This window comes from Hibiscus syriacus, unplaced genomic scaffold (genome assembly GCF_006381635.1).
Source record: "Hibiscus syriacus cultivar Baekdansim isolate YM2019G1 unplaced genomic scaffold, ASM638163v2 tig00112215_pilon, whole genome shotgun sequence".
Classification (NCBI taxonomy): domain Eukaryota; kingdom Viridiplantae; phylum Streptophyta; class Magnoliopsida; order Malvales; family Malvaceae; genus Hibiscus; species Hibiscus syriacus.
Genome location: NW_024063268.1, coordinates 3,421,540 through 3,433,653, shown reverse-complemented (window position 1 = coordinate 3,433,653; position 12,114 = coordinate 3,421,540). Strand labels below are relative to the sequence as shown.

General features: G+C 36.4%; 1 protein-coding gene across 1 annotated transcript; it reads left to right on the top strand.

Annotated features, from left to right (window-relative positions):
- Positions 1-7,897: 7,897 nt before the first annotated feature.
- Positions 7,898-11,883, top strand: LOC120175770 (2-oxoglutarate and iron-dependent oxygenase domain-containing protein CP2-like). Its single transcript, XM_039182334.1, has 9 exons — positions 7,898-8,372; positions 9,021-9,068; positions 9,241-9,417; positions 9,523-9,673; positions 9,783-9,869; positions 10,400-10,524; positions 11,003-11,121; positions 11,444-11,555; positions 11,628-11,883. The coding sequence occupies exons 1-9, from the start codon at positions 8,073-8,075 to the stop codon at positions 11,661-11,663; spliced, it is 1,155 nt and encodes a 384-aa protein (XP_039038265.1). The 5' UTR covers positions 7,898-8,072; the 3' UTR covers positions 11,664-11,883.
- The last annotated feature ends 231 nt before the right edge of the window (positions 11,884-12,114 follow it).

Here is a 12,114-nt window from a genome sequence, read left to right as displayed (position 1 = left end):
GCCTAAACTAAAGCCTGTTACAACATCAACTGGTGAGCAAAAATTGTTTGCCATGGAAAAAATTTTCAACCTGACTCTCCGATTGACACCTCCCCAATTCTTACATAATTCTCCCCAATTGTTGAAGAGGGATGAGTTGAGAATAATGAGCACCACAACCCAATATCTTCGGAGCACTCTCAGGTACTTGAGATAGAGTTGTTCACTGATGAGGAAGAGCTCCAACTTGAAGTTATCGCTAACTCACTTGCTGAGGACACTACCCCAAAGCCAGCTACCAAGCAAACCACTAAACCCATTGCTTAACCAGAAGTACATCGGCCCATGGAAAAGCCTGTTGAAAACCCATCACCAAGTTAGTCTTTCAAGGACCAGGTGTTGCCTAAAGCGTTCAGCTGATCATGCACATGTTGCTACCTCATCTTCGAACATGTACGAGGACACATATTTTGATAGCCCACCCCCACTCAAAAGACGTTGCACTCGTGGTTCCAGCAAAGCCAACCTACCACAGTGAGGTACCTCCATTAACTTTGCAATTGCATTGTATTTAGACTAGCTTAATTCACTTAGTTTTCATGATTTGAGGACAATGCATCCCTCAAATTTGGGGGAGGTATTGTGTTCATACTTAGTCAGTTGCATTGATAATGTTTAGTAGGAAATTTTTTTGTTATGGCATGAGTTAAGATTAGGTTAGTTGTTTGGAATATGTTGATGATGCCCGATGATGATAATTTTTTTGCCATGGCTAGAAATTATTGTACATGACTTTTAAAGAGGATATAACTAACCCTAGGACTTAATTCTTTGTGACTCTTTGAACACGATTGTATGTTTTCTATGCTTGAGGAACTTAGAAAATTTTTATGAAAGAACTTTTGCACGTCGTGGCATAAAATTTTGGTAATGAACTTAACTGATATATCAATGCATGAAAATGCTAAGTTAAACTCCTTAATATTTTGAATTGTATTGAATTACAATTAAATGACTCGATATAGCTGTAGAGGGACACTCCTCTGTGTGACAGCATTGCGTAGAAACCCCCTTGAATAATTGGCAGCCTTAGCACATCAGTGAATGAAAGTAGTCACTGGATGACTCTGCCTGACTAACTCGAGGATGGAAGGTATGCTCCTATTCATCTAGAGTGTGGGATGATAGTTGTGATAAGTTGACTCCCCTTGTGAAATGTAAAAAATTGAAAAATTTTAAAGTTTAAGTGTTGATTAAATAGGAGTAAATTTTGTGATTAATGAATAATTTGATGCCTTAGCAAAATAAAAAAACTTACTTAGGGACTTTCTAATTTTGTCAAGCATAGACTAGACACAATCACGGACACACCCTTACAAATGATCTTGGCCTAGGGATGCCATCTTAATTAGTCTAGTATGTTGAAGCCAAACTTTTTGCTGAGGGCTGAAATTTTAGACCACTTAACTGTCCTAATTTATACTTCGCCATAACATTTTATTTTTATGTTGCTCATTATCATTGCTTGAGGACAAGCAATAACTTAAGTTTGGGGGTGTGAAAAGTCCGTAAAAAGACTTTATTTTGGGTCTTTTTACTTAAGTTATTGATTGTCTAAAAATTATTGTCGTAAGCATTTTAGTTGCATTTAGTGCGTTTCATTACATGCGGTGGAAAGTTTTGCAGTGACTAGTTTTTCTTGATAAAACTGATTCTACTGATGAGAAGGGTTGTGTGTTGATTGTGATTGCGTAGGTGATGGGAAATGACCAAGGAGAGAATTATTTGCCATGAAATTTTAGAGCGAGGGCCAAATGAACTGATGATGATGATGACCGTGAGGAATTTTTTGTCGCGGTAAGTTTTTCTTACAAGTCTGGACACAGTACAAGACAAAGTAGCTAACTTTATGCATCCAGTTGTCTAATTCACCTCACGTGACCCATTGCCCCTGTTGATAATTCGAGACCACTGTAAGCTGCCATGCTATCACATTCTGGAGGGAATTTAAGGGGCACAAAACCTTAGAAATTCCCCACTATAAATAGGAAATGATGCCCACGATTCCAATGAGACTCTATCATCTACCCTAAAAGCTTTAGAAAAGCAGCTATAACACCTTCTTCTCCACCGTTCTCCTCTCTTTTTTCTTGGTGTCCTCCATAGCCGTGCTTTACCGGAGTAGCGGCTAGGCCCTCGAGAGAGTATAACATGCTAGACCAGTCATGGTGGTAGTTTGACGTCATGACAACAACTCTATTTTGGGAGTTTTCTTCTCATCGTTCTTCATTTCTTATATGTTTAAAGGGCTTGTACTTAATGAATATTTTGGGATGATTTTAGCCACACCATAAAATGTTCTAGTTGGTGTTGGATTTGTTGAGATGAAGTTTTTATTTTGTGTTTAATGGATGATTGAGTATGTTTTTGTTTTATGTTGTTTTGTTCACTGTTTTAACTTTATGTCATAGCATTGTAAGAGCTTTTGAGAGATTGCATGATGCCATGATATAAAATTCTTAGTCTTTGTAAGAGCTATTGAGAGATAGCCATTTTTTGAAGAGTATATACCTAATTTTGAAAGAGTTTGGTTAGATCTACGTGAGCAAGGGAGCTAATCCGGGATGGTGAGGTTCTAATCCGCCTTAAATATAAGGAGAGTGTTTCAAACAACTAAAAGGGATATCACTCATTCGATAGGCTAGGGTTATAGTTTACGCTGAGAGGTATTATCGTGGTAATGTTTTATAAGGTTCCTTACTAGAGATAGCCTATGAACACTTCTAGTAAATCCTATCGAGCAACATAAACATAGCGTGCTTAGATAATCTTAGACATAGAATAATTTTTGGCCGTAGTAAATCTAACTCAAGTGCTCCGTAATAAGTTTATTTGTGTTAGGTTTTCAGTCTATATTCAGAACTCATATATTTATTGCCTTAACAATTTTTATTATTATTTAGTCTTACATAAATTTTTTGCCACGACACAGAATTTATGTTCACTTCACTTCACCAAAATTTCTTACCATAGCATATTTTTCCATCTGTTCATACCATCTGCCACAACATATTTTTCCCATGTTTATATTATTAGACTTAGACACTAAGGATTAGTTAGTGACACCTTTTTCTAGTTATAACTTACTTTAAAGAATTCCCCCAATATTTTTGGAGACGATACTCACTTACTACTATATTACTTGCATCGATTGTGTGTGCTTGCACATATTTGAAAGCCATAGCACACATATTTATACGCGATCAGTGGGGGTTTCCACATTAAACCTAAAGAGTCCATTGCTACTTTGATCCCAACTCCTCGATCTGAAATGACACAAATACATTCCTTCGTGACAACATGTAACCGTAGATTTCTCATAAAGTCCAAGACTTTGTATCTTCTCCTTCAACAAGGGTAAAGAGAACAGAAAGAATGTTACGATTACCATCTTGGAATACTGCCAATAATAAAACTTGTTTGCATTTTCCATACAAGAATGTACCATCAATTTGGACTACGGGTTTGCAGTATCTCACAGTATTAATGCATTGTGGGTAAGTCTAGAAAATATAGTAGAATTGGCATCGATCTCGAAGCACTTGATCATTCTCATAGGTATGGCGAGTTTCGAACTCAACTAATGTCCCAAAATTCAGTCTTCACAGCAGGTAAGCCAGATGGGTAGTTCGTTGTAAGATGAATCCGTACTGTGTAGTTTTATAATGCATTCTGTTTTGCCTTCCATGTTTTTTGTAGGAGACGGTATACCCATATTGAGATTATATTACTGAAATCAACACTACAATAACTATGTGAGAGCTTGCTTTGACCATGGACATGATAGGTTGGCAAATCACGTTGGAGTCCAAGTTTCGATGGTCCTGGTTGATATCTAGTGCAAAATATGTATGATGATCGTTGTATTTTGTTAGTTCTCATATATCATTCTTTCTCTTCCTATTTGAAACACGAACCATCCAGTTGTAGCCGTTATCACGTTCAACACAATAACATACATACTTTTCGGTGGTAGATCAATCGACTCTGGAGTGAACTGAATTACAAATACTGTAATTCATTATTGCCATCATTACTTCGTCTTTAGATGTGAACTCCATTCCACGATATAAATCACCATCGTTAACTGGTAAATGACTTTCATAGTCTCCATGATAACTCCCTAAAAATGCTACTTTCAAGGTCTTTTTCACTTAAGTTATTGTTTATTTAAGGGCTCATTTAGGTCATTTTAGATGTATGTAGATGCATATCATTGCATTTATGGTGGTTGTGTTACTCTATGTTACTAAGGTGTTGTATGAGGAGAAAAGTGTGATTTTTAGTGTTGTGCAGGAAAACAATAAGAAAACAGGCGAGCTGGGAAGGAAAGTCGTGGCATCACATGTTGCTGACGTAGATAGAAATGCCTTGGCATTTCTGGCGCAAAAAAGGACAAAAAGATATTGTTATAAATTGACAACTGGATTGACATGTGTCTGATGGTTATAACCACTTGTTGGGGACCACTGCCTCCTGTGAGGATAAACATCACGCCTACGGAGTGACTCTAGGGGTATGATGGGTATTTTGGAGTGCTAAATCCCATGAATACCCTTAGATATTTTTATTATTTGATACACCTCACATAAGATATGAGGGGGTTACACACTCACACTCAGCATCTTGAATTTCTTCATCTTCTCCACCATTTTCTTCCCTCCATCTTCTTGGTGGCGTTTCTCCATTATTGAAGCTTAATGGAGTGGCGAGCTAAGCATCCGAGAGGAGCTAGCGAGCTAAGACAGTTTGTGGTGGCTGAGAAGAGCTTCGACAGCGCGTGTCGAATACTTCTTCCTCCTTCCCTTTTGTTGCTATTTATCATTTGATTTGGGTTGTTAGAATAAATGATTTTTATGAATTTTTCATGGATGATTCAAACCCCATTATAAACTAACCTTATTTGTTGAGTTTTATTTTATGGATGTTTGATTTTATTTTAATGGTAGATTGAAGATTATCTTTTGTATTTACTTGTTTTGCTTATTAAGGCTTCATCTTCTAAATTTATAGGAGGCATGAGAGTGTCCATTACTTAGATGAAGGCTAGGTGTTCGAGAGAAACTTAGTCATTAATGTTTGGAGTATTCGAGAGAAACATAAGTAAGATCCACATAAGCAATGGGGTGTAATAGATAGATTAAATCTCCTCTTCTATAGTGTGAGCACTTTCAGCAAACTCCATTGAGCAAGTGAAGCTTAGATAGATTAAATCTGCCAGAGAGATAAGTTTTAGCATCCTTAAATCATTCCCTATCACTCATTCCTGAAATAGTTTCCCTTGTGACGATTGTCAAGCCATTTTATTTATTTGTTGTTTTTACCATTTTGTGTTGCCTTGGCACTGTTATTATTTTTACCATATAATTTTCTTTGTTGTCACTACATTTACATCCATTTTGCCTCAACATTACCATTTGCTACCACATCATACCACCATTTCATCCCCACCAATATCTACTTCCTTGACATCCATCATTAGTGCATACCATTACTAACTACACTTAGATAGAGTCGTGTTTTGCTTTGGTTAAACTTTGTAATTTCCACCAATCCATGTGGAGACGATACTCACTCATCACTTTATTACTAGTTCCATTGTGTATACTTGCACATATTTTACGTCCATATTTAGTACTCACAAAATGTGAACACTCTAACATTAGGCATATCCAAAAATTCTGGCCTGTACATCGCGTCATAGTTAGCTTCAAACATGTATGCTCGAGGTTCGTATTGAAACATATTTATGGGAACTTCATCCACATCATCATCGGAGTCCATGTTGAATTACAGTGATTCAGGTTCAACGAATAATTCAGTCTCAACATCATCCACTCCTGCTCACGAAGAGGTTCTTTTGGTGGAGATAATGTTTCCTTTGTGATTCCGATGTTTAGGTTGAACAAGTTCATAGATGAATGCCTTAATATGGAACTTGAAGGGATGTCACCATATGGGTTATGAACTGAGTGTTGTGTAGAAGGCATCTCTATATTGATGTCGAAGAAGCTGACAAATGAATATTTTCCCCTAGAACTGGAAGACATATCTATATTGAGGCCGAAGAAGCTGATAGATGAATGTCTCCCCCTGAAACTTGTTGGAATGGTACCGGGAAGTGGATTTGCCATTAATGATGTAAAATCATTATAGATTGTTTGAGTTGGACTGTTAACTTGATGAACTAGTTGAGGCAACCCATAGTGGGAGAATAATGACATACCATGAGCTGCATGAACGTCAACAAATGTGACATATATTTCTGTAATATAGTCTGAATTTTGATTAGAAGTATCAACCATCATATCAACATCTTCATCAGTGGAGAGGTCGAATATTGTATATGTTAAAGGAATAATTCCAGTCGAAAATATGTACTGAAGTTTAGACAGTCTTATAATATTTCCAACACGAGCCTTCTTTGATATTTTTTTACCAATTCCTCAATAGTGATGTTTCTCTTGAAGGTAACGAGGATATAATGATCTGATCGGAAAACAACCCCAGATTCATTTTCTCGAATTTCTTCATCATAATAAACAACAGCTAAAATAAGAGCCATTTTGAAAATTTGAGAGTTTAAAAGTTTGAGAGTTTGATAGTTTTAGAGTTTGAGAATTTAAGAGTTTAAGAGATTGAGAGTCGGGGAATTATTTTCGTCAATTATGTTTGATGGGATGAGACACTATGACATGACAAAATCTCTTAAAAAAAAGGGAAAACACTTCCCTTTGAACGAGCCTCTTAGACAGTTATGTGAACTTAGATTTTTATATGTAGGTAGTCGAGGAACTGTTTCCATAAACGCTATATATTTGATGGGATGAGACATTATGACATGTCAAATATTCTCTGAAAAATAAGGAAAGCGCTTCCCTTGCAAAGAGTTGTTCTGATTTTTTCAATCAATTAATTGAGGTAGGGTGGCAGGGAATAGAAGTGATTGAGATGGGTGGGACACGGTGAAAAAGAAAAGCGCGCCCGAGGAGAGGGGCCTCTCATGTTAGCGCGTGAGTGGGAGAAGGCGCAAACCCGCTTTAGGGGAGGCGCAGCGCGGCGCACCCAACGTGCCTTAGGTGGGTTTTTTTGTAAATGGGTGTTAGTTCATACAAATTTGGTGATTGAGTGTTTAATCGGGAATATTTTAATATTAAGGTGTTTTTTTTTGATAAAAACACCCAAATTCTGGTTATGCTGCTTGTGGGGGAGTGATTCATGATCATGAAGGAAGATGGATTAGTGGTTTCTCAAACCTGATCGGGAATTGTTCGACTCTTGATGCAGAGTTGTGGGGGATATTTGAAGGTCTGAATATGGCTTGGAGATTGGATTTATCTACTGTCAACGTGGAATCGGATAATAAACAAGTTATTGATGCCATCAATGCGGGGACGGAGAGGAATAATACTTCTTCGAAGATTTATTATATCCGGAGCCTTCGAAGGGATTGGAACCCAACATTTAGCTATGTGCCTGGAGAGCAAAATTGAGTGACAGATTCCATGGCTCATCTTACTTGGATTGATTTGGTCGGGCATCGTATCTACACAACAACCACTTGATGCTATCGCTGCTTTGCTTCAGAAAGATATCCAAGGTCTTTTGATGCAGGGTAGGAATCTCTAAATGTTATTACTCTTTGTTTCATTCAAAATATATATATTGAAAAATATATTCTATAAATCAAATGATTGTTTTATAATTTTTTATAGTAAAAAAAAAGGTACTCGGGTGATTATTGTGGAGTTTTTTTTAAAGGTTTTCTCTTGAACTGAAATTATATAAATACCCTCCTACTCCGGGCTTGGAGGTCCATCGTCGTCTACGTTATAACAGAAATCAGTTTGCTCCACATTAAACCCTAACTCTAAAAAAAAGACCCTTTCCTTTGTAAACACAAAATCCAGCTTTGTTTTTGTTTTGATCTTCAGCTAGTTTTAGTTTTTCCATTCGTTTCTCTGAAAGAAATGGTTGGAAATTGCTTCTAGGCTGATGCCAACGTGTATGTATTTTTTCGGATAAGAGGAATCATGTCTTTTGGTGTCAGTAGGAAAGAGACCCAGCAGCAAGCGCCGCCGAGCACTGCTCACAACGGAAATTTGGTCGCGGCATTGCCAAGCATGGCGATGGCGCACCGTTTACGGCTGAACCCTAACACGGAGCATAAGCCGGAGAGCTACGAGGGTTTGCAGTTAGAGTTTAGTCCGCTTCTGTTCAGCTCACTGGAACGTTACTTGCCTCCTCCGATGCTCTCACTCCCTCGCGATTCCAAGCTCCATTACATGCGCGATATCATCCTTCGTTACTCTCCTGATGGAGAGCGTACACGAGTAAGCATTTTTGTTTATCTCCTTTTTCCCTCTTATATTGTATGTTTGGATGTCAGGGTCTATATTCTATAATTTCTTTCTTTTAGAATGTAACCTTGCACATTATGTTTTTGATAGCCGATGAGATTATAATGTATATTTTTAAGTATTTTTATGTTAGTATTCTGTTAAACTTCAGAATTTATATTCATGAAGGTGAAAATCAGTTGATTTTTTTATAATGCGATATCAGAAATATAAATTTAGCCTTTTAAAAATCATTTTTTCGCTGGAAACTGAAAATGGTTGGTGCCTTTTTGAATCCATTTTTGATTCATTGGGAAAAAAGTGGATGCATACCGGAAAATGTAGGGGGGAAAGGGATATTTTTTAATTTCTTATTTTGAATTATGAGCTGCCTAATGTTGTTTAGATCAGGAGGAATTCATATATTTATGGATCTGTAGGGGATTTTATGCATCCTATTTTCGATGATCGATATGCTTGTATACTTTTTCAGTAATTTTATGTTGGTCAAATTGTGTCATTACATGCTGTGTTCAGCCTTTAATTGAAGCTAGCTATATGGTGTGCAGGTATTAATCTCTATTCATTTTCCTTTTCCATTTATATGTACTTTTTTCACTGTTTAAAAAAAATTGTGAACAGGTTCAAAGGCATCGTGAATACAGGCAGAAGATTATATCAAACTATAAGGTGCATAGTATAATTATTGTTTGGCCATTATTAATTTATGCCTGCAAAAACTCAAAACTATACCAATTTCTGAGATAAATGATGATGGTCAAACTACATAGAATTTCCTCATAGTGTCTTATCTTCGTAAAATCTAATTCTTCTCTGCTTATTTGATCTATTCTTCTTGCAGCCTCTGCATAGGGAATTGTATACCATGCATGCCTCAAACTTCTTTGTCCCTTCATTTCTCAAAGCAATTAATGAGAATAAACAGGAAGGCTTTAGAAGTATAATGTCTGAACCTACGTCAGGGGTTTTTACTTTTGAAATGTTTCAGCCCCGTTTCTGTGAATTGTTATTATCTGAGGTATAATATCATTTCCGTCTCTCTCTCTCTCTCTCTCTCTCGATTTTACTTAACTTTCTTGTTTTTTAGTTTTTACATTTATCTTATCAGGATCTGATTGCTTAGGTAGAAAACTTTGAAAAATGGGTCCACAAGACAAAGTTCAGAATCATGAGACCAAACACGATGAACAAATTTGGTGCTGTTTTAGATGACTTTGGCCTGGAGACCATGCTTGACAAGTTGATGGAGGACTTTATCCGACCTATATCCAAAGGTATTTAGTTTTTCTTTCATAATGAGGTTCTAAATGCTTGCAAATATGTGTTTACATTTAAAGCTTAGACCATCATATTCTTTTACATATCTTGGGAAATGGTTTGCAGTATTCTATTCTGACGTGGGTGGATCTACGTTGGATTCTCATCATGGTTTTGTTGTTGAATATGGAATTGACAGGGACGTTGAGCTTGGTATGTTCCGACTTCTGTTTTCTCTTCTTAGGAATGGTTCTCTGAAGTGTTTAGAATGTCTCTAGTTTATAGTGTAAGCTGTGCCATTTATCATGCACTACCTGAGGAAGCATTAGCTATTTGTAGATGGAAACTGATGATTCTATGGAGTCTACTGTTAAAGTGTTTAGAATGTATTGCACAAAATATTTGCATCAGTCCTTTAACTTTGCTTTCTCAATTGCTTGTTACTCTTTTCCTTATCAATTGATGGCATCATCTGTTTTCTTTTATATTTCATGCTCATCATCTTCTCTGGTTCTTCCACACCCCTTGGTGATCATAATTTCACCTGTCTTGTTTATGCTTTTTCCTAATTTTTTTTTTTAATTTTGTGCACATTAAAATTTTATTTATTGAATGTTTGTTCTGCTAATCTGTTTGTTTATAACACTACCTCTATTTTGGTGTGTATATTGTTTATTCTTTTAGCTTTATATCTTCTTGTTAAACTTGTTGCTTCACAAAGTTCCGTAGTCTTATGTTTGTAGGTTTCCATGTGGATGATTCAGAAGTCACCTTAAATGTTTGCTTGGGTGAAAAATTCTCTGGTGGGGACTTGTTCTTTCGCGGTGTTAGGTGTGATAAGCATGTCAATTCAGAAACCCAGTCGAATGTATGTTAATCCTTCTAATTTGTTTTTCCTTTATTCATTCTAATTTACCGTAATGTAGCTTAATCATATGCTCTATAATTGCACTGGGACAAAGTAAGTCAGTTTGATAAAAAAGTTACATATCAAGAACCAACAATCTCTGACAAAACCCCTCCCCATTTCTTCAAATGTGAAATACTATAAGAATATTTATTCAAAAAAAAAAAGATATCATAAGAATACCAAAGAGCCTATTATGCTTCTTTTAGTCTATGGCTGTTTTCTTTTGTAAACGAGAGCATGAAATAACAAATTGATTAAAAAAATGACTTGAAGATATCTCTTCTAGTTTGTAATCTCCTTGGACAAGAGAGAGTAAGCATAGTCTTTACATAGTTTTTTTAGGTATTGATTCCTTGAATAAAAGATATATACTGGTATTTTTCTAATTTAATATGCTACTGTGACAAAAACGTGATATGTTTCTTGTGCATTATAGGAAATTTTGGATTATTCACACGTCCCAGGACGTGCAGTTCTTCATCGTGGGCACCATAGGCATGGTGCAAGAGCCACAACATCTGGTCACCGGTTCAACTTACTTCTGTGGTGTAGAAGGTATCTTTCTCTGCCCTTATTATAAATCTACCAAACATGGTCTCTCTTAAAGTTGTGATAGAAACCATGAGTTACTTCTAGAAATTGAAAGAGATTGCCTCTTGAATGAACTTATTCATTGGCCTGCACTGTCTTGGAGTTGTTTTGGTGTTGAAATGTAGTAAGGTTGCCGTGAACTGAAAATTTAATTTAGCTGGCATTTGCATTCTTTCCTAGGAGAATGGTGCTACTCGATATTCTCTTAGTTTTAATTAGTGTAAATGTTGGGCTTCATGGGCAGTGCACATTCCTTAATTTGATTTGTAAGTTTATTTTCTTCTAGTTCGGTCTTTCGTGAGCTGAGGAAATACCAGAAAGATTTCTCAAGCTGGTGTGGAGAGTGTCAACGAGAGAGAAAAGAACGACAGCGTGTCTCGATCGCTGCTACCAAACAGGTATATATAGCAAAGTGCATATCGATGGTGTGCAAAATAAAAAATATTAATGTTTGGCATCTACTTTATCAGGAACTACTGAAGAGGGGAGGGAAACCTGGGACCTGAACTTGAAGTTGTTGGTGAGATTGTAAAATAAGCTTGGGGATCATTCCTTCAAACTCATGGTAAAATTTAGTTGTCTTGTTAACTTGACAAATTAGGTTGGTAAAAGATGAAGGGTGAATGCTTCTACATCCTTGTTTTGCAAGTTACGAGTTCAATGTGTATTTACTACACATCAGAATGGCAAGCAGTACTTTCCTTTCAAATTCTCCATCTTTCACCATCATCTGATTTTCATTTTTTTTTCTTTTCAAAGTAATCCCTTGCATTATCATTTTGATTTCATTATGTCGTATTTGATATCTTAGTGACATTCCTTTTGCTAAAAGTAGATTATGTGAATCAATTATTATAAATGTAGGTCATATAATTGTGCCCTTAGTCATAAGTATTCAAAACACTTTGGGAGAGTAAACCTCCACACGTGCTAGACACTCTTGGAGGGTGAAAATAG

What these genes read in the sequence shown, in the direction of transcription:
- LOC120175770 (XM_039182334.1), top strand. Translation starts at nt 8,073, where the DNA reads ATGTCTTTTGGTGTCAGTAGGAAAGAGACCCAGCAGCAAGCGCCGCCG. An exon ending in ATTCAGAAACCCAGTCGAAT is followed by an intron (nt 10,525 to 11,002) that starts GTATGTTAATCC and finishes TGTGCATTATAG; the next exon opens with GAAATTTTGGATTATTCACA. An exon ending in CGATCGCTGCTACCAAACAG is followed by an intron (nt 11,556 to 11,627) that starts GTATATATAGCA and finishes CTACTTTATCAG; the next exon opens with GAACTACTGAAGAGGGGAGG.